Genomic DNA, 21868 nt, shown 5'->3' with positions numbered 1-21868 from the left:
AGGCATTGTTTAAGGAACGCATTGCAACAGATGTCTGGCAACTTCTGCTTTTCAAGGAACTACGAGCTGGGGTGTCAAAATCATTTTTTCAAGCCCTTGCGACATGTAAGCACAATGAACGTTTGTATTTGCTAACTTTGTCGTGTCACCGCACGCCGTGGTAAAGAGCCCTAGGGTTCTCATAATATTGGCTACTTTTGAAAGATGCACGGGGCTTAACTGTCTCTCTGGAAAGTGCGAATGAAGAAGTAACTGTGCCTGTCGATGTATTCTTGTTAATTTAACAAAAATTACATTTATTTCACTGGCGCGGCTTCGCGGCTATATCGTTGTGTAATCCTACTGTGTAATTGTTGAGCATGCGACAAAAAATCTGCCTAACAATTATATCCAAGGAACTGGATCGACGAAAGCACAATGGTTCTCGATCCGAGGAGTACTGACGTAGCAGTTCCGGCTGTAAAAAATGACAATCACTAATCAATGATTATTTAACTTTGGTAATCATTATTCTCCTTCTATGCACGCTGGCATGCCTTGGTTTTCTTCCAGCTTTCCTTGGTCCAGTTCGGTTTTTGCCTCGTTTGTGTCTTCGCGGGCACAGTGAGACATAAAGCCATCTCCTCTGTAAGTACCGCATTCCAAATAGAGATAGCGGTTCCTCCAGGTTGATCTTGGTTACTCCACAAAATCTTTGGTTTTTTTTTCGTGCCTGCTACTATCATGGCGACCAGTCTGAATTTGAAGTTAATCCCTAAAACGCGCAAACTGCACAAACTGCACGAACGTAGTCAAAGAAGAAACCAGCTGAGCACAGACATTCAATTCAATTTTTTTCGCATAAAAGTACATATATGCATGCTACTGGTTCTCTGTTTATTTGGATAAGGATCACCTACGCAAAAAGACTGTGCCGAATGAGTTCTTACATTCCTCGGTGCTGCATTTTCCCGGATGCTACGTTGTTTTTGTCTTGCACGGGCGCAGCTCACATGGAGTAAAATCCTCACAGTTACGTCGTGGCTCCGAGTACGTTCCGGGATTATTCGTTGCAACCTGACACTCCGAAACCTCCCGGGCAGCATGCGTGGACCGCCATTTTGACGTTTGGCGAGCCTTGACCGCTACGGAACTGACTGCATGAAGCCGCACGCAAGTGCGATTCGTCACCACTAGATGGCGCTATGTTACTCTATGCTATCACCATTATCACTACGCTTGCAATGGAAGTTTCACTTCGGAACGCCGGAAGTGCATGTTTGCCATAAAAGCACAACCGAAAGACTAGCACGCGCTCTCGTCGTAATCGTGCGCTTCAAGCTTTGCGAGCACCATTGAAGTTTCAACCACGAACTTTGTCGTGCCTGGCGTCGTGAAAACGGGAGACGCTTTCCCTTAAGGGAAAGCTTGACGCACTAAACGCAGTACACAAGCAGCAAGCGCGGAAGGAAGTCGATATCGCTAGGGACTTTGCTGTGCCACGTGTGGTGGTTTCCAGCGACCGCAAAAAGCGGCAATCCTATATTCTCGAATGTTTTAGTGTAAGAAAGCCAAAGTTGCAGAAATACATGGCTGCAAGTCAAACCTACGATGTTTTCGTTCAATTTCGGAGGTTTTCTCGCTGCTGCGCTTTCCTGGTTGTGACGTTTTGGTTTTCCGGCCCACTGAAAAACGTATGATCGGGGTTCCGTATGAATATTCATTCTGCTGAAAATAAATCGAGTTGGGAGTGACAGATTCGTTTGTTTCTTCCTCGAATTCTAATTCAGGTGAATTAAAATGTGTCAGGGGAAAGTAGTGTAGGAAAGGGTATGGAATATGGTAAATTACGGTGAAATAAGGTGTACTAAAATTAATTGAGACAGATTAGGACGAGATAAGGGGGCTGAAGATGAACGTGCGCGGTGCAATAGCGTGGTTGCTGCGTCGACGTTTGGGCGTGTATAAAAGGTGCGCCTCACAACAGTACCCCAGGCCTTCGGCTTCGAAGCCCTTAAGAGTCAAGTGTCCCGGTAATTTTTTTCGGATCAGACACGTGAGGTGCGGCGCGGTTGGCACTGGTGAAGAAAACGTCCTCCTTGCTGGGACCGCGAAGCAATTGGCAATTCCAATTCTCAACAGTGCCCTGAGTGTGAGGAGGAGATGGGGTGGTGAGGCCTAGATACCATTCGCATGCGTCCACGTTTTGTCTTGATCTGTTTAAGAAAAATAATCCACGCAGTCGTCACTTGCCTCTCGAGTCAGCGGCAGGAAGAACGACCAGATCCCGCCGGGGCTCCGGGGCTCTCCCCTCTTGGTGACCGCCACCAGGCCAGCCGTCATGAAGGGAAGTGTGAAGTCGGTGACCCGCTCCCTGTTCTCGGTGATCGTGATGTCGGCGATGGCCAGGTCGGCTTTCTGCGAATCGCCAAACCCGCACACATCAACGGAGCCCACATGAAGGGAAGGTGGCTTTGTGCGTGCTTTCGCATGTACCACCACTAAGTGGGCCACGTATACTGACTCCGATGCGTTATTTCTACCAGCGACACGAGACTGAAGAAGCCCGTTTGTTTTTCTGAGCAACCTGGCAGCCCTTCGTGCTTAGTAAAACAGCCTGAAGACTGAAAAAAAAAACGAAGAAACAAATACGCAATAACGCTGACACCAATGTCATGTTTCTTCTTTCGTGTGGTTTGGAATACATTCAGTTCGGAGATTCAGCACTCTTCTCAGCCGGCTGCTCTGCGTGCGTCCAACACTGTAAAGCGGCCTTTAATTTCGAGTCAGTGTTTTTACTTATTTTAGGACATGAAGTGACAAGGTGTAATCAGCTCAGTTTATAGGCGGCAAATGCTGCTAGAACATCTAAGAAGATTTCACTCAACCATTAAGCCGAAACATTTATCCGGATTCTAGAAACTGCTGCTGTGCTCGTATTGAATTGCCGATTAACTGTTGCATCGGCTCCGGTGATAATTTTATTCAGATTGACTCACCCAGTCTGACGACGTTCTCCGCTAAGAGTAAAACGTTGTCTGATCATAAATAATTCTTCAGGCGGAAACAACTAAAATGGCTCATTTAAAACGAACAGGTTGAAATTCATTGTTCTTTTACATTACAGACTTTGAAAATATCCAGAAGAGCTTGCTGGCAAATTCTGTAATTGTGTTGTTACACATATCTACATGGCCTTAAAACGTGTACACATCGCGCTTACTGTTCAGTGGACACGCGCTAATCGGGATTTTTCCAAGTTGACGTATTTACTCACAACCAAATATGACTTCGCCACTTATTTTTAACCATCAGTCATTGCTCGTTTGAAGCTTCTCGCAGACGACGGCTAGGTTTTCATATATCTTGACCGAGTGCACATGCAATTCAAATGAGTTCTGCGGTAACAAAGCACACGGACGTCACACGACGAAAGCATATGTTTGTACCGTGATATTTCGTTTAATATGTCACGGCAAACGGTGATTTCCTCGGAAGAAACGCCACACCGGTGATGTATTACTAGGCATGTTCTAGGTGGCCGACGTCTGTCGGAAGGCATGTTCTAGGTGGCCGACGTCTGTCGGAACGAAAACAAACAGCGAAAAGCGTGACACGAGAATTCCTGAGGGCTGTTGAGGTAATAAATACCCCGCGGCAAAAGCTTCTGCTGGGTACGCTACTAGCTTGTGGCGTGCCCTGCTGTTTTTTCTGTTGGTCCCCGCAGCACCAGTCGTTGGCGACCGGCTTTGTGGCGACGCGCAGGACAGTACGGTGGCTATGACTCCAGGCGACCATAGTGTTGCGTCCAGGCCGCTGACGCAGTGAATGGCGGCATTATCCTTCCAACTTTCCCCTCCCCTACCAATCCCATACCGACCCATCTATCCATAGCAGCGCTCAAGCGCAAGAAAATGGAATAAACGTGTCTTCAATCAATCAATCGCTGCGGGCAGACGGGGTCAGCTGGAACCAGCACAAAAATATGCGCACTCACTTGCATCTGGGAATACTTTAACACGCAATATGGGAAAACCAATTGTACTAGAGGTTTCCAAACAAACTGCTGCGCTCGGTCTTCATACTCCGCTTTATTTGAACAGCAATCTGTAATTGCATAATACAGTAACTATGGAAAATTAAATTACTATCATAGTAATTTAATTTTCCATAGTTTCCATAGCATGGCGGCTTTACAAGCACACTTTATAGGTTGGGGTGGATACTACGTAAGTTTACCCAGGTCCGACATTCCAAGTAGACTGTGCGTGACCATGGCGGACAAAAAACTGCCCCGTCGATACATAACCGGAGCAAAGTAAGCACCTGAATTTTGCGCGCAATGCATCGTTCGATTTCGAAATAAGTGTCACTGTCCATCCTTCCCCTGGGCCTGTAGGCTGACGTTTCCGGGTTACTGAACGTGGCCGAAGTCCTATGCAGGGCTACGTCCCGGTCGCGTGAGGGTGAAACATTCCTGACAGCTAGGTTACCTACATGCACAGCGTACTGCCCGAACGGACGCGTAAACGTTAGAATGTGCAGTGGTAGCAATGAGCGAAGATTATAAATTCAAAAATGACAAGCAGAACCCCGAATAGGTCCCGAAACATACACAAATTGATGCCTGAGAAAGCAGCAATTCTAGGTTGTTTCGCTACGCGAGGCGAGGTTAAGGTATGCCGATGTTTAGCTGCGGAGACCGGACAGACAAGTAAAGACACGGGCAGCACGGAAAATCTCGAAACGCCATACAACGAGCGACTTGAAGCTGTTTCACATATACCTAATTTGAAAGCAGTACTCTTGAACATACTGCGTTCAGTTATTGCGCCCTCTTCAAGAAATAATTTGTTTATGATACAGTAATAAGGCAACAGGGGAGATTGGGCGCATATTTAGTCAGAAACAACAAACCTTCATCCGGTTCCCCTTTCCCTATACGCATTTAAAAGTACATACATGTAAATGTGCCTTTCCTTTACCTAAACGAAGTAGTTTTCAAACTTCATGTTTCAAACAGTACCGCGTGTCGTGGCGCCGGCTGTGCCCGACTTCTAAATCGAAGTCAAGGCAAACCAACGCACTTTGCAACAGATGGCGCCCCCATCCCGGGCTCCTCCAAATGCGTACTATAGAACATGGTTGAGCCAGTTGGAGATGGCGCCACCAAGCTGTCTGTGACGGTTACCCTAGACTCCGGTGAAGGTCCTGAGATCATTGAAGGCGGTAGATCTGAATCCTGTAGAAATACTATAATCGTGTGTCGTAGGCTGAGCTGGTAATTGACGACAAAAAAATAGAACAATCCCTCTGATCTTAAAGCAGCCATGAACTTTGTTGAAGTTGAAAGAACTAAGCTTCAGTACCTCACTCAGATCCATTCTAGCAACGAAAGACTCTTTTCAAGCAAAAAAAAAAAAAAACGCAAGAAGTATATAAAAACATTCAAATTTCGTGCTACAGTGACATGTTACGGCCAGGAGGGACGTCTGAAACGACAAAGGAAGCACTAAAAGGATAATTACCCAGTGTGTTAACTTAACCTTAGCATTAAAGTGGTTCTATCAAAGTAGAGGCCCCACTACAATCGCCCAGTCATGTTTCTTTGCGATGGCTTGAGTCGGCGACAGCCAATCGCACAATTAAGACTCTATGGCGGCATGGCAAAGTCGCCTGTAAGTTGGGGCACGTCGCCACTGCTTATTATGCTTTCTTTATATTTTTAATTATTTGGTTGCAGTTTGCGACCAACTTAATATCGTCGTTATGGGGACAATGCAGTCTTTTTTGTAATGAAACAGACTTGTATTTTTCTTCATGGCCCCTTTGAATGTGGGTCAGTATCTTTAAACAGGATCACAGACTCGTGGTATATCGTCTCTTGGTGCAATGTCTGTTTCAGCAAGGCATTTTTTTCGCGTATAAACAATAATACATTAATAATAGGTTCTGTGTTCAATTTGATCGTAGCAAACACAATAAGAAGTATCCTAAGGCGACGCGTAGATAGGTGATATTACAAACACACCTATACGTAGAAGGGCTTGTGTTTTGGCTAGTTGTTTTCAATATTTGTAGTTAGCGCACAGACAAAAGAAATACACGACCGGGTGTTATGAAAATGGGGGCTACCTTCCAACTACAATTTTAACGAACAAGGGTGAAATATATACGACTTTTAGGTCGTATATATTTCCCCCTAGTTAATTAGGTATGTGGTTGGAAGTTAGCACTCACCCTCATCACGTCTTCCTGTGTCTTCTTTGAAGACCTTTGATAAAAATATTCATAAATCATAGAATTCCCTCGAAATCACGAGGGCATAAAAACTGGGCACCAACTTATTTGCGTGTTTTTGAGGTACTGGAAGATCCGATTTGACAAAATTTTCTCGCGGAATGAATTTCTGGGGGCACTTTTCTATTCGGACTTTAAATAAAGATGCAATATTTGTTTTTTAGCTAACTATAAGTTGTTTTGAGTCGTTTTTATGGACTAGCATGTGCCGTACCACAACAGTTCGCAGCTCACAATAAGCGCTTCACAATAAGAGACTCATAATTAGTCGCGACGTGTAGGTGTTTGTGCGCTAGTGGCGGCATTGGCCATTGGTAAGAGGTATTAGTGGCAAGCTACGTATTCAGTGAAGATAAACCCTTGAATATTTCTGATTACCACGCAGGCACAGTCTTGTTATACTCCTAATATTATTCGTCATATACATGATCACACTCATCAGACGGTGTCACGTGCACTGCAGGCAGATGACATTTTGCATAAACTCTCACGCACTCCCCTCCTGTGTAATTCAATCTATCTCAGCGAAAATTTTAGTGCCTTTGCCGATAGCTGTAATTCTGCACACCCATAGCGATTACGTCACTCGTGTGGTACACCAGTTGGTCTTTTACTAAACCATATGTCCAGTTCGCAGCTTTCCTTCGCTTTTCATTGTAGGCTAAATGCTTTCCCGAATCAATATTTTAAAATTCCTGATCCTTGATTCGTATATTTTGGCCTGGAAGTTCTAAACTTTTTAATGGGTGCTTAGGTTGGCTGAAGCTGCCTTGAAGATCCTTCATAAGCCGGAAGTTACTGACCCATAGGTCAGCACCAGTGGCACACATTGGCTGCGGTTATTCTATTCGGCGACAAATATAATATTGCGGGATTACTCGAGAGTTATTTGGGAACGGATCCAATCCCATGCAGATTCTATGCATGTCTTCCTTTTCTTAGATATTATCAGCACTAACCAGAAGTTAAACATATTTATATCCAACTAATCAGTTGTTTCATTGCTATTTCTCAACGGGTGTCTCGTGACTTGGCTGTTAAATGTATTTACCGTTTTCTTGCCTTGAGCCAAGGCTTAGCCATAAAGGTACCAATGCTGGTCATGAACTAAAAAACATAAAAAAAAACTCCGTCACATGCCCCCACGCGAGGGACACGACGAGTAAATGCAGAGCATTGGGAGTGGTCACGTGGCGTAGGTTGTGGTAGTTGGCGGTGGTAGTTGTAGTTGTTGTTGTCGTACGGGTGCGTCGACGGCGCTCGAAGGCCAAGTACGACGAAATGCACGAGGCGTTGGAGCACGGGGAGTTTGCGAGCTTGGACGAGTTCCTGCGCATCAGACGTGCGGTCCGGGGAGGATTACTCGGAGATTCTGCGGGCTGGCGCGTCGCGTCCGTGCGTGCTTCACGCGAGGACCCCCGCCGAGAAGCGCGTGAACGCGTTCAACCCGTGGATCGGAAGGGTTCTCGACTCCAACATGGACCTGCAGATCATCCTCGACCACTACGCGTGCGCGGCGTACGTCGTGGACTACGTCAACAAGGCCGACCGCGGCATCTCGCGGGGTCCGCCGCTCGCCGCTGACGTTTCGAAGCCGTGTCTCGCTCTTGATTCGATGGATCCGCAGCTCGACGCTGACGACTGGCGGCGGCCTCTCGTTCTCGACGCTCGGGATCGGCCGCTCGACGCTGACGCTTCGCCGCTGCCTTAGCGCGCGCAGTAGAGGGAGAGGAGGTAGCACCTGCTGCTGCAACGCCTCTTTCAGCGCCGGAGCACGCGCATGCGCGCCCGCACCTGTTGTTGAGAGCGAGGAGGAGAGGGGGCGGGGCGCACGTGCTGGCTGGCTGCGGACGCCGATCGCCAACGGACGGATGACATTGTGAGTTAAAGAAATGCTCTGCATTTAAAACATGCGGGGTCTCGAAAAACTTTGTAAACTTCTCGAGATCTGCCTCAACGGCACGAAGACGATCCTTTGCAGAACAACCGTTGCTAAACCCACCATGTTTTTTCTGATATTGTAAAACTCGGTGCTTGCATGTATAAAGCCGACCCCCGCAGACATTAGAGTGATGGCCCTTTGGTTCACAAGGACTTTCCCGTCACCCTCCAGGCTCCAAAACCAAAAAGTTCGGCGTATTTTTCACGGCTAGTGGTACTTTCCAAATCCGGGAGATGTCTCCGTGAACATTTACCAATTTTGGCAGTAAAGTAACCCCTCTGTCTTTCAGTGGTCCCTTGCTTGGGTTCCCTTTCACCTCATCCTTAGTACCGGACGCAACTTCGTTTATCAAGTTCGTCCAAGAAATTGGCGTGGGTATACGAAAGTTTGCATGGATTCCCCCTACTTTCGCTCTCTTCTTTGTGCAATTTGATGCACATCCCTTCGTTTCAGAGCGTAGGCTCTGTATGCACCAATAATATGTAACCTCCTTCCTTGTGAATTATTTACCCTTTCTCCTTTTCCTTTTATTTCATACTGCAGCCACTGAGGTCACAAACTTTCTCAGCGTTATTTTACCACGACTTTTACTCCAATTCCATTATATGCGTCAAGCTTGAAGCTTGTCAACGGCTCCCAAGCTTTCTGAAAGAACAGTGCGGTGCATTTATATGGTGGTATCTTTCTCATACAGCTACTGTTGGCGCTGAGATTTGCGCAGTGTGTTTGTAATCCTTATACGCTCTGACTTCTAATGATTGCAGGTTTCATAGAGGATGCTGCAGGCAGGTTGCTAGAGTGAATGCTCTGTTACGCCACGTCCAACAACGTGAGTCATTACTGTAATTACCCGATTCTAACGCGCCCCAGATTCTAACGGGCACCCGAGTTTCCCGGCGAAAAACCGAAAAAACTTTAACCTCCGATCGTAACGCGCACGGAACTTTGTGAGCAAGAAAAACGAATGCGAGAGAAACGGGCGATTTATTTCTCGAAGAAATCTCACTCATCTCACTCCTCGTCGCTCTCCGCTGACCACAACATCTCGTCCATGGTGGCGTCAAGCACGTTCGCGATGCTACCCTTTGTAACGGACGTTCAACCATGGTCGATGGGATCGTGGTCCACGCCTCGCACGCCCATCCTGGGAGCTTCTCCAGAGGCACACGCTTCAGCCGACCGCTCATTTTGAACGCGTGAGAGCCGCTGCTTCCACTGCTGTTATCAAGCGCACAAGTGGAACGATTTGACCGTTTGTGTGAACGCCGATAGAAAAGCCTAGGCGCCTATGCTTCCTGCGTCCAAAAAATCGTTGCTAAAAGCTTTGGCGCCATCTTGAGATGGTTATGGCGATGGGCGGGACGAAATTTCCGTTGTTTCGGCAGTTTCAGTTCCGTATCCGATTCTAACGCGCATGCGATTTTTCGACCTATTTTTTCGGAAAAAAATTTCGCGTTAGAATCGGGTAATTACGGCACTTCGCAATTATCCAGAGCCACCGCCGTAGACTTTGCCGGGTGTGGCGTCATGCCAAGTGATACGCCGAGGATAGGCCTCGCAGTAGCGGTTGCTTAAAGCTCCGCCACTGTGGTACCACGTGAGTAGACGGCGGTTTACCAGCTGCTTTGCCGATGCTTGGTCGCTCAGTTTTATCTTGGATGGTGCACCGACGCTGGAGCGCACATGGGAAGGTGTGTTCTAACCGCCGTCAAACACTGTGAGCATAGTCATTGTAAAACCAAGTAAAAAAGACGCTTCGCTTTTGATAAGTAGTTTACAAGTGTTCAACTTGACTAATTGTTATTCATTTTTCAAGGAACTGTTAGCCTAAATTCAGTATAAAGTAGAACCGGAACTCTGTAGTATTTACTGTAAATTTCGGTTACGCCCACTTTGATGGGGCACCGAAATGCAACGTATATTCTAATAACTGAGAGTGCGCCACTTTTCCTTAGCAACTCGCGGCACTTCAAACGAAATTTTGCATCGATAACCTAGCATGTCCTGTCAATGCTGCACAAAAATACAATGTCTGCAAATGATTGAAGAAAATATGGGGTGAAATTTGAAGGTAATCGCGTTTTCCTTGTTTCTCTTTCTTGGTCTCGTCTGGTTACAGAAATTGCAGCAAAAGCATGGGGCGTATCCTGATAAAAGCTCTCACTATGTGAACGGATTTCTTGTTTTGCCCACGGTCCACGTCATGGAGTAATAGGATTTCTCCGAAAAATCTGAAATATGCGTACCTTTCGGCACTTCCGGCATGCCCTCATCACATGCGTTTATTATGGAGAAATACAAAGCTTGGTTGCGTGAGGCCTTTTAACGGCTAACTACGACATCCCGTTCCTGGTTAAGATATTCCCGTATGCAGTCTCTGCTACAGAAGATATGCCCTTATGAGGGTTCCTAGTATGCTGTTTCCTTTATGGTAAACGGCGAAAATTAAGAACTCCTGAAGGAACCCGGCAACTGCATATCTTGCCCACTTTCAATATGCCCTCATCACATGCGAAAAAAATACGTCTTGCTTGCATGCGGGTTCCATAAATAGAATTAGGCATAACATAGCTAACTCTAACCCGCTATTCGTACCAAATGTATTCCTTTATGGAGTCTCTCCTACCAAAGAACCTTCGTGAGCTTCCAAGTACACTTTTTTCATTAATGCTAGACAGAGCTTTAACTCGGAATTCCGGGAAAAGTGGGGCGTGTACATATCGTCAGCACTTTCTATGTGCCCTAATCACAGTGGCTTTATCGGAAGGGACATACAAAGCTTGTTTGCATAGGAGTTCTATAGTTGGAACAAAGCATAGAACTGGTAACCTCCGAAACCAAACAGAGCCACCAAAACAGCCCCGGCTAGAAAAGGTTCTCTGTGGGTTTTTCAAGATAACTTTCCATTACCCGTGTAAGGCGCCTAAACTTATCAAGCGCTTTGATATTTTCATTCCTGACTAAAATAGACAGAAACATTCTTATACCCCCATAATTATTTTATATAAAAAAACACCCAGCCGCTACTCTTTTCTCTTCAACCTCGCCAAATCGGGAGCCCATTCAGTGGTCTCAGCCAGAATCAACACAGCATGAAGTTTTCTTCGGGGTACAGCGGGTACTCTTTCGTTGTGTGCTTTTAAGTAGGAAGCCTAATAGATCTTACGCTCAGTGAAATCTCCAATATAAAATTGACGAACCATGCTTTGTCACCCAGGTACAATAGTGAGCTTGTTTTCACGAAAACTCGATATAGAAAATTGTTCGTTTTAATGATAGCGCCACCGTTGTTTTAAGGCTCACAAATTACCCAGAAGCATTGACCCAATGCACGTCCTTGTTCTTGGCGTGTATTCACGGGCGAAAAACGAGGACAGAGCACATCTGCGTTTTATTAACATGTACCACGTGGCAGCGTTACCTCGTCGTCAAATGAGTGTTTTAGAACACAACTGCTGCATTCAGAATTGCCGTTGTCAAAGCACGCAAGGTAAAAAGAGGGAGCGATACTATCCGCAACAGTGTTAAAGTTTGGCGGGAGCGGAAAAACACTGACCACGTACGTTTGCGTAACTTGAGATGTGATCGTGAAAGGGTGCAGTGGAGGGTATTGGTCAGGTTAATCCAGAAGACGGCAGTTCCAGTGTTCTAAGATGTTTATCCCGTAGCGTAGTGCCGTAGTGCACTGAGCGCCCTAGTTTTTCTCTGATGCTTGGCCGCGTGGCACCGCCTAATGTTCGCCAAAGAGCTTACGGTGACAGCTGGGCCACGATAAATTTAAAAAGTAATTTTGAAATTCGTGTATTAGACATTATTTACTGAGCCCAATTTTTTAGTACGCATCTTAGTTTGCTTCCGCTCCTAATTTAGGCTTTATATCGGTTATTGAGAACCAAGCGTGAATTTTCACCACTTAGCTTTTTGTAGTTCAATTACGTTGTGGTGGAATCGCTGTGTATAGCGTTGTTTCTGTTGCTTCCAGGCGCGCTTGATGAGCACGGCGAAGAGCAGATGCCTAGTGCCCACAGACAATGGCTCTATGAGCCTAGTAATGCTATAGCGTTAAAAAATAATATAACGTTCAAAAGTGATTTTCCCCATACGGATGCATGGGTTGGTCAGCATTTGTGCGCATGCGTAAGTTGCATGTGTGCTGTGTCCGTGTGATAGCACTTAAGCAGCATGCAATCACACCTACCGTGCTTGCATCATCGGGGCCATTTTTGTGGGTGTGAACCAGAAATAATGAAGCACCGCAAAATTCACACCCACTGTCCTTTTTTTTTTCAGTATGACTTTCCCCTGTTGACGTTTCTACCAAATAGACAGTTGCAGAAGTAGACGACGCTATTACCCGCATCTGTATTTTGTTTTCAGTCTCTTTATGAGAGCTCACATATGTATACCCACAGCACAGGCGGCGTTCTGTTTGCGTTCTGATGCAAGAAACGCGACTCGCTCAGTGTCGACTTTCGGTATGGGTACTTACTCCCGCTATGACTTCTCCGATCATTCCAGTCCAGTGTCCCGTGATGTTCGCTATGCCGTATACACCGTCGGGCGACAGATGGAGCTCATACTTGAAACTGAGTTCTTCAGAGAGCTTGTCAAGTAGGTCGACGCAGAACCCGCTGAACTTCACCTTTCTGTCCACTTCTTCAGCGATCATAAAGGGTGGAACCTGAAAGGTGTTAAACATGGCTTACAATAAGAATCGTTTTCATTGGAGGACAGCATTCTGTCCGAGATGTAGCCAGCGGGCATGCAATTCTGACGCTGAAACTAGTTGGATTCATCCTGGGGCATTGCAGAATTTTTAACGTAATGACATCCGTGCCTCAATATTTCAAACGAGATAACAAAAACATATACAGGTGATCTAGTTCTCATAACAACGGAACTTAAAGGGGTAATGAAAAAATTATTGTTATTCAGTTTACATTAACTGACCTTTCATAACTCGCGTGACACCATTCGCACCCCCCTCCCAGGCGTTGTTTTCACCAAAAAGAAGACACCGTCGGAAGCCGTTTCTTCAACCCGCTGGGCAATGCAAAAATCGGCTTAGTTATTGAGGCACCATAAATTTATTTATTATTGAAAGTTGATTTCGTGACCCCTACCGAGTTCTTGTGGGAGCGCTCCTGTGAACAAATACAAGCAGTTGACACTGGAATACGGGGAAAATCTTGAATAGCAAAAATTAAAAAAAATGGAGCAGCATGCACTAGTTTTCCAAGGCTGGAGAACCAGCAGAGCTGGCGGCCCCTCTCTCTTCGTCAGAGACACGCTGTGGCGCTTCACCTAGATTTCCGAACTTGCCGCTAAAAATTCCCCATGACTGGCAGGCCCGGATCATTTTATCCGCAGGCTTTCACATCTCTCACAAAATGGTCCGCGTTAGGACGCGCTACCGTATTCGCGAACTCTGCGTCTGTTGCGCGAACTGTTCTGTATTCTCTCTCTCTCTCTGTGCTCCCCACTTCAGGAGAGAACGCGCAGGAACTAGCGAGGAGACCAGCCCGCCAGAGATCACGCCACGAACGCTGGGCAGAGTGTTCGTGAAAGTCGAGTGGTGGCAGGGCGCGCGATGACGTCATAGCTAGGCGAGGGAGGTTTAACTTCGCATACGCCGGTGGGCGAAGGATGTGCCGGGCGGCGGAGCCGGAGGAGTTTCTTTTTTTTTTTTGCGAATGGCAACGGGTCCAGCACGAGCTTAAACAGCTCTTCTGTCAAAAATTCCCCCGCATTTCCCCGAGGGGGAGAATGTGAAAGTGCGAATGCACGGTTGTGGGCCCGCTTGCGGCGCTTGCGCTCGGCCCCCGCAGCCCACCCCCTCGCCGCCTTCTCTTCCATCTCTTCCATCGGGTTTGTAGTATCACGTGTACACCACGCAGTTATCAAGCCGCTATAACGCCGCTGAGTCGCCAATGCACGCCGCTGACGACGTAGTTTGAATGCGTTAAAGATATAAGGCGCGTCTAACACTGATATCACCGTCGCGTCTGTGGCTTGGTCGGTAGCGCGTCGCGCTGCGGCCCGCAAAGTCCTCGGATCGAAACCTGGCGCCGGATGCTGTTTTTTCTTTAAAGAGCACTGCGGACGCCGCCGCCGACGCCGGCGGTGGATGGTTTGGGGTCGCTTATAAAGAGCATTCGCTCTTAAAATAAGCGTCTTGAATTTGCTCTAGCATCTAAGCCATGCGGTCGAATGGAACGAGAAACACCAGAGTAATTTCACAATCACGTTTCTTGGCCCACTCCTCAGCGCTGCGCATCGCACATACTATTCAATTGGACTAACCTACCGATTTTTAAAGCGAATGGTTCTTAGTGGGGCTGAAGGGGTACTGTCGAAAAACTAATCCATTTCCCCATAGACGGGTTGGATGAGCGCGAAGCACTGACCTTCGCTGTCCCGAATACAGTGCTCGTCAGGTTTGTCTAAGGCAAGGGAGCACACGGCTCCACAGGGTGCTGGCGGCATCGGATGCTGTCGGCTTGATTGGAGATAGCTTGCCATTACGCGTGCGCAGGTCTCGGAAGGCTTGGGCCAGTACTCGTTTCGCATGTGACACTCTAAGTTCTAGATTGCACAACTTACAAGGGGCTCTTGTCTTCAATGGTGCCAGCCGTGAGCGTTGAAAGGCCAGATTGACGCGTCGTTCGACGTGGTGCACTATCACCGTGGGAGCTTACGTAATTGCACAAAACAATCTGCGCTAGGCGTATGAATCTCAGATGTATCAAACGAAAAGCACGCAGCAAGAATGCCTTTCAGCGCTTCCAGTCGAACCTTTTGTGTGATTACGTAGCTGCTTGGCTGACAATTATGCGCTTATCTATTCAAGAAAAGATGGCTAAAAACCACGACAGAAAAACGATTGATTGTAGGGTTTAACGTGCCGACGCAACGCAGGCGATTAGGCGCACCGTAGTGGAGGGCTCCGGATTAATTTTGACCACCTGGGGATCTTTAAGGTGCGCCGAAATCTCGTACACACGGGCGTTTTCGCTTTTCGCCTCCACCAGAAAAATGGCCGCCGCGGCCGGGAATCGAACCCGCGTCCTTGTGCTCAGCAGAACAACGCTTTAGCCGCTGAGCCACCACAGCGGGTGACAGAAGAACGAGAAACGACGACACTGAAAAACGCACTACGCGGTTATCTCCCGTGCCCCGCTTACGGCTGGCACTACCGAAAAGAAGCGCCCCTTGCGAGTCGTGGCATCTGAAACTTGAGTGGCCCCTTTCTATACCACGATCGTCCCGAGCCTGTCCGATATCCGCGCACGGGCAATGGCAAGCTATCTCCAACACAGAAGCTATCAGATGTCGCCAGCATGCTCCGATGTCACGCGCTCGCCCTAGTGAAGCCTGACGCACACTGTGTATGCATGCCTTGGCTAGCGATAGTCTCTGTGCCGCGGTGTGCAATCGTGAAGACGCCATGGAGCTGGACGTATGCTACACCAGTATGCGCTGGAGCAACCCGGAACAGCATGAGTTTGTGCGAGGAGTAATACACCGAGTGACCACGCCAGGCTCTGAATCGCTCACAGACTTCTCCACCGGACCGACCGGCTCCGGCGAGAACATTGTGCTGCACCTCGCAAAGGGCGTCTAGAACAAATCATCTGCAAACCCGACCAGTTCAATGCGTTCGTCGTCTGCGCGAGCACGGGAAAGGTGACCGTGGAAATCAGCTGCATCACCCTGCACGCGGCTGTCAGGCAGACGCGGAAAGGCATCGCGAACAATACGGACTTGGGGAAGAACACGCCACGCAGCGTCCTCCGAAATGTGCTGGCCATGATCATCGATGAAGTCAGCTTGATGTCTTCGGAACCCATGGCGCAACTAGACGTTCTCCTGCGCGAAATTATGTACCAGCTGAACGAACCGTTCGGCGGAATCGACGTCATCTTTTGCGGCGACCTTCGCCAGCTACCCCCTGTCAAATCCGGCGAGGTGTACGTCCGCAGTACCGCGCCTCTAAAGTCTATCACGAAGGAGCTGTCGCGGTACCATCTCTCGTACTTCCCCCCTGACGAGAGTCGCCTGCAGAAGAACCAGCGCTAACTACATTTATCACTAAGGTGGGAGATGGAGGTGCCCTCGACGACGACGGAATCGCTTTGCTCGAAAGTCGTTTTGTTAGCGCCACGAAGCGCGCGGGAGCGAGTTTCCAAAGCACTACACCTCTTCCGATACAAGAAAGGAGTGCTAACATATAACACCGAAGCCGCTATCAAGTGGGTGACGGACGTAGTTCGGTGCAATCCGACAGGTACCTCGGATAGCGATCCGTAGAGGAACGCGAAAGCGCGCAGGGTGCGTTCCAAAAGCTATCCCAAACGCAAACTGGAAACTTGCGCCGATAGATCGCGTTGGCAGCGTCAAAACCCTACGTCGTCAAGGCGTCAAGCACAAGTTGGTCAATGGCGCAGTCATAATCCTCGAAGCCATCAAATACAAGAGGACCGACTGCAATGACATCCTCCCCATCTGTTTCCGGTTCAATATGAAATCTACTGCAGCGATGCCAGACCGAAATCCATGCTGTTGAGAAGAGACGCGCACGAAAGAGGCGCAAGGATTGAAGAAAAGTGGACGCCATAGGGAAGTGGAGTGCGGCGGTAACGCTAGACAGAAAGGCCGGCGTTTTGTGTTGTCGGACACAGTTTCCTTTGATGCTAGCAGAGCACTCACGGTTCACAAGTTTCTGTGAGGAACGAACGGAGACGAGGTGTACGAGCACGACTGAAAGCACCCGCAAAAGTTGGTCTACGTGGGTCTGAGCCCGGATGTGAACAGGATGTGAACAGGCTGAACTTGACCAACGTTGCGGGTATCACAAGTTCTAACACGACACAGACAATGCGGATCGCAACCTCTACAACAAGTTCCATTGTCCGAAGCAATACCACTTGGAGACGGTGAGCAAGTCCGTAGTGGAAACTTTACAACCGACGTCTCGCGACGATTTTATTGTGGAAAGGCTGAACGTAAGGTCGCTCTCCAAACATGCCGAAGTCGTCGCTCACGATTTATCTTGTGTAGTACCGACGTCCTGGAATTCTTGGAAACCTGGCTTCGAGACGGACCTGTGCCACTAAGTGGACACCGCCTCCTAACTTGACAACGGCATCCCAAATCTACTCGAGCCGGTTGCATCTCTGTGTACGTGCAGGAGTCATCTGACCGACCTTACAAAGCCGGTGCACGTCCCTGAAGGCGTCTACGGTGCCGAAGATGCGTGGGTCATCACTTTGTCTGCTCTGGTGATAGTGTGTGTGTTCTTAAGACCGAAGCTGTCCATGGATGATGTGCGTAGGCTCGTGGCCGAAACTTTACGCGAACTGTGTCATTACAGCAATATACTCCTACTCATGTGCGGAGACTTTAATGTGGACGTCTCCAAGTGCTGAGTTAAAAGGATGAAAGACTACGTGACGTCCACACAGGGCTTGTTTCTCAAACACAAGCTATCAAGTTCACCACTCTTCATAGTTCCTGCATCGACGTGACCTTTAAAATACCATCTGTAGCTGTCACGTTTGCAGAAACCCTGATAGTGTACCACAGCGACCACAAGCCAGTCATGTTCACTCGCAAAGTTTGACGTTAATAAACGTTTTATCGATGTAACATACATTGTGTGCTACCTTTTCGCGTCCAACCTTCGCTAAAATTGCGCTCAAACTTCCTTAGTAGATGCGTTTGTTCTTCTTTTGCGATTTGGGCCATTGAGTATTTGACGCACTTTTGACGAAGTTTTGGGGTTAGAAAGCATTTACGCTTCTCTTCACTTTCTTCGGGAAGGGATGGTAAGGTTTTTCGAAAAATAGAGAAGGGGGAGTAAGTTTCTGCGCGGGAAGCACTGGCATTCGCCTGAAATAAAGCCGTATGGCTGCAAACGAAGGCTCACAGTTTTCGCCAAAACTTACTGCCCCTTGGTGATTTCTCATAAAACGGTCGATTGAAACTTGTCCCTCACTTCGAGTTATGGAGCACTTCGCCATCTCGCTACGAACGACTAGCCTGCTGGTTAGCTCAGTCGGTAGAGTGACTGCCCTAGTTAGGGGGTGTTCCCGGGTTCGCTAGCTAGACCAGAAAAATAGTTTTTTTAAGTGCGAGGTTTCCGAGAGCTCTGTATAGGTTTGCTGTGTAGCGGTGCGACCGGGGGTGTATCCCTCGAGAACCGTTTGAGGAGGTGAGAAGAGCTTGCGCCGTAGGTTGGTCCCTTCTTACCTGGACAGTTAGAATGTTGAGGACGTTCTCATCAGTCTCGTCGTCATCGTCCTCATCCTTGGTAATATTTAATCCCTCAGTGGGTGTCCAAAGTCCAATCTGAAACCAGAGCAAAACCACCCGCAAAACCGATGACTGAAAAGTCAGCTTCTATCGCCACCATAGAACTAAACAAAAAGATTACAAAAGAAAGTTCTGTCACGTTGTCCTCATTCTTTTTATTTACGTCCTACTGCAGCAGCAGAAGCATATAATGTTATTTGATCTTCTAAAACAACCGGACCCGGCCTTGACTATATTCAGCCTTCGAAGATAAAACTTGTGTCACAAGAATTATCCCCCATATTACCCGAAATCATCAAGTTGTTTAAAGGTGGAAACTTCGCCGATTGTCTTAAAGTTGGTAAAATAACCCCTGTTTTCAAAAAAGGAGACCGGTTATGTAATAGCAACTACAGCCCGATCTGCATACTTCAGTATTTTTAGTAAAGTGATTGAAAAAAAATTTTACCACCCAAAAAAAGAATGTTTCACCCTCTGAAATTTAACCTCCTCTCTTCGGACCAGTTTGGTTTCAGACCAGGCTACTCTACAGAGCTGGAACTACTTAGTTTTACTGACCAAATTAAAAAGACTATTGACGAAGGCTTACTCGTTGGAAGAGTTTTCATTGCCCTAACTAAGGCGTTTGATAAAATTAACCACCAAATTTTGTTACATAAGCTTCAATCATCTGGCATATCAGGGCCTCCCTTGGAATTCCTTCGTAATTATTTAACGAACCGCTCTCAGATTGTTCCCATCAACGGTACACCTTCCGCTTCTAAATCAATCAACACTGAAGTTCCGCAAGGCTCCATACTAGGTCCTCTACTATTTTTGTTACTTATTGGTGACCTTCATGCTTTACACATTTAAACAGACTCATATATGCCGACGATACTACAATCTTTACATTACATAAATCAGCCACTGAGATTCAGCAAACATTGGATTCAGACTTATTAGACGTTTACCGTTGGTGTGCCATAAATAATATTCAAATAAACCCAACAAAAACTACATTTATGATATTTTGTTCCCCCCGAACCCAAGCCTACTTCGCGTGCTTTTTTAACTCTTGACAACCATGTTATTTAGTATTTATCCGATACCACGAAGTTTCTCGGCCTGGTCATAGACAAAAATTTGAAGTTTAATTATCACGTCCAACCATTGCTTAAACAGGTAGCTTTCAGTATTCATGTCCTCATCCAGGCACGCCCTTATTTTCACTCACGCATTGTCCTTTCGTTATACTATGCATATATTCATGGTCATCTTTCGTACTGCAATTTCAATACATATGCTACCCATGTCGAACCTCTTCACAGCCTTCAAAGTAAGGCTCTCCGGATCATTAATTTTGCTCCTTTTTGGTCTCATTCCATGCCCCTCCCCTTTAACCTTAATGTGATCCCGGTAAACAAATTATTCACTTTAAATCTGGCTTCATTTATGTATCGCCTTGTTCATAATGGCATACTCATTGAAGGATTTCCAGGGGAGCGTCTCGTTACACAAATAGCACCCGACTCTCTGCCTGAAACAATTTCTTGACGTCAAAACTGCGTACGAACTACGGCAAATAGACCGCAAATTTTGCTGGTGTGTCGACATGGAATAATATACCGGAAGAAATTAAGTCAAGCTACACATTACGCTCTTTTCGTAAATTGTTTAAATTATATCCGCTTAGAGAACTACATGTCTAGTAAACCGTTTGTTTTTTGCTTTGCATAATTGCTTTTCCAGATTATTTGTGTGTCAATTCTCAATGAAGCATTATTGCATGGTTCCTGTTCGATGTATTGTTTTCCCTTGTCCTAAGTATGTTTTAGGATATTCTAAAACCTGCCCAACAGCTTTCTGCGTTTTGTTCTATTAAAACTACGTTGTGTAACGAGGCCCACGGACAGTTTTCAACTTCGGGACATGTTGTTTCTGTACTCGCTTATGTTATCCAAAAAAGTTAAGTAAACCTGAACCTGTACCTGAACCTGAAAAGACCGTTGTCAGACATGTGCAAAGAACAGTAAGGGCGAAGCAGAGCCATTTATGTAAACGAGTTGCGCTTGTCGTTCCAATTGTTTATGAAGACAGCTACGATTTAGTGTTTTTCTTTGCTGTGCAGTGGCTTGAAGTAAAAGATTTGATGGCAGCTACTTCATTGGTTTAGCTGCCGCATATCCAGTATGCGATGGCACAGTTCATACATCATCACGCCAACTCTGTGCTCGGGTGATGTTCATTTCTTTCGAGTCATTTCACGTGAAATGCTCGTAATCTATTCACTCTAGAAGACCATCAATGAATAAATACTGGTGACTTTGTTGCAGCGGTGCCGCGGAGACTAGTGCCAGCGTTAAGGTGTCCTGTCACTTAAGCCGAGTGGTTACCACACCCGCTTGTTTACTCTGCCGCTTTCCATGCGCCTTAGGATGAAGTGTTGGCCCAAGTAATATCTTCTTGACAGCGCTAAGCCACAACTCAGGCATGAGGGTATTCATGGGCTCAGCCCTGTTCTTTTTGCGCGGCGTCCATTGTGGGGCTGCGATATACGCTGATATTTTATTTTCATTATTTTCTGCACCAGCCCTTCATTGATACCCTACACGGCGTTTGCAAATGATTCTTTGGGTGTGGACGTTGTCCAGCGGTTGGCCCACCTGACCAACGGTTAATTTCCTTGGCGGCATTATCCTCTTATCCCCCTCACATTACAAACATCGAAAAGATTTATATAACCTCCCGGCACCCGGACAGGAGTACAATATTTGCCAGGTTCCGGTTGTTTTACGCTTCTTATCGCTAATGCCACGCAGAGAACATATTTTCATTTAGTTATTTTTTGCGTATTTAATATGGGTATTCGTATTTTGTTTACTTTGTTTATTTAGTTATTTATTTATTTATTTATTTATTTATTTAATTATTTATATATTTATTTATTTATTTATTTATCTATTTTATCTGTTTGTTTGTTTACAAGTTACCTTGGTTGCAGGGTGCAGCTCGCATTCTTGTCTTTTAAAATAGGATATCACCCGTTGGCTGCACAGACGAAGCGCGCTTTAGAGTTTTCGCCTCACTAGGTTAAAAAAAAATATGATTAGCGATCACATGCTGTTGTGGTGTCTTTAAACTTGCGCACCAATTTTCCCGATAATCGCTTTTTTTGCGTTTCCTTCAGTGTCAAATCGTCACTAAACCTTTGGAAGCGAACTGAGTGAAAGGTGTCTGTTTTGGGTTGTTTTGTTTTTTTACCTTTGTTTTGTTTTTGTAGATCTAAACTTTTGTGTACCTAGCGTAAAAGGTGTACTGACGACTACTACATTTCCACACAACTCCTTATTC

The 21868-nt window shown here is 46.6% G+C and overlaps 1 protein-coding gene across 1 annotated transcript in view; it reads right to left on the bottom strand.

Annotated features, from left to right (window-relative positions):
- LOC144153872 (glutamate receptor ionotropic, kainate 2-like) overlaps positions 1-21868 on the bottom strand; it is a 234313-nt gene that overhangs the window by 95951 nt on the left and 116494 nt on the right. The window contains exons 8-10 of the mRNA XM_077685610.1: positions 18473-18571; positions 12711-12902; positions 2233-2397 (exon numbers count right to left, since the gene is read on the bottom strand). Of these exons, the coding sequence (XP_077541736.1) occupies positions 2233-2397; positions 12711-12902; positions 18473-18571 (456 nt within the window). The remainder of the gene's footprint in view (positions 1-2232; positions 2398-12710; positions 12903-18472; positions 18572-21868) is intronic.

The sequence above is a fragment of the Haemaphysalis longicornis genome, unplaced genomic scaffold (assembly GCF_048455015.1).
Source record: "Haemaphysalis longicornis isolate Haplotype H1 unplaced genomic scaffold, Haemaphysalis longicornis Haplotype H1 scaffold_9, whole genome shotgun sequence".
In the NCBI taxonomy this organism is placed as follows: domain Eukaryota; kingdom Metazoa; phylum Arthropoda; class Arachnida; order Ixodida; family Ixodidae; genus Haemaphysalis; species Haemaphysalis longicornis.
This window is presented reverse-complemented; position numbering and strand designations above follow the sequence as displayed.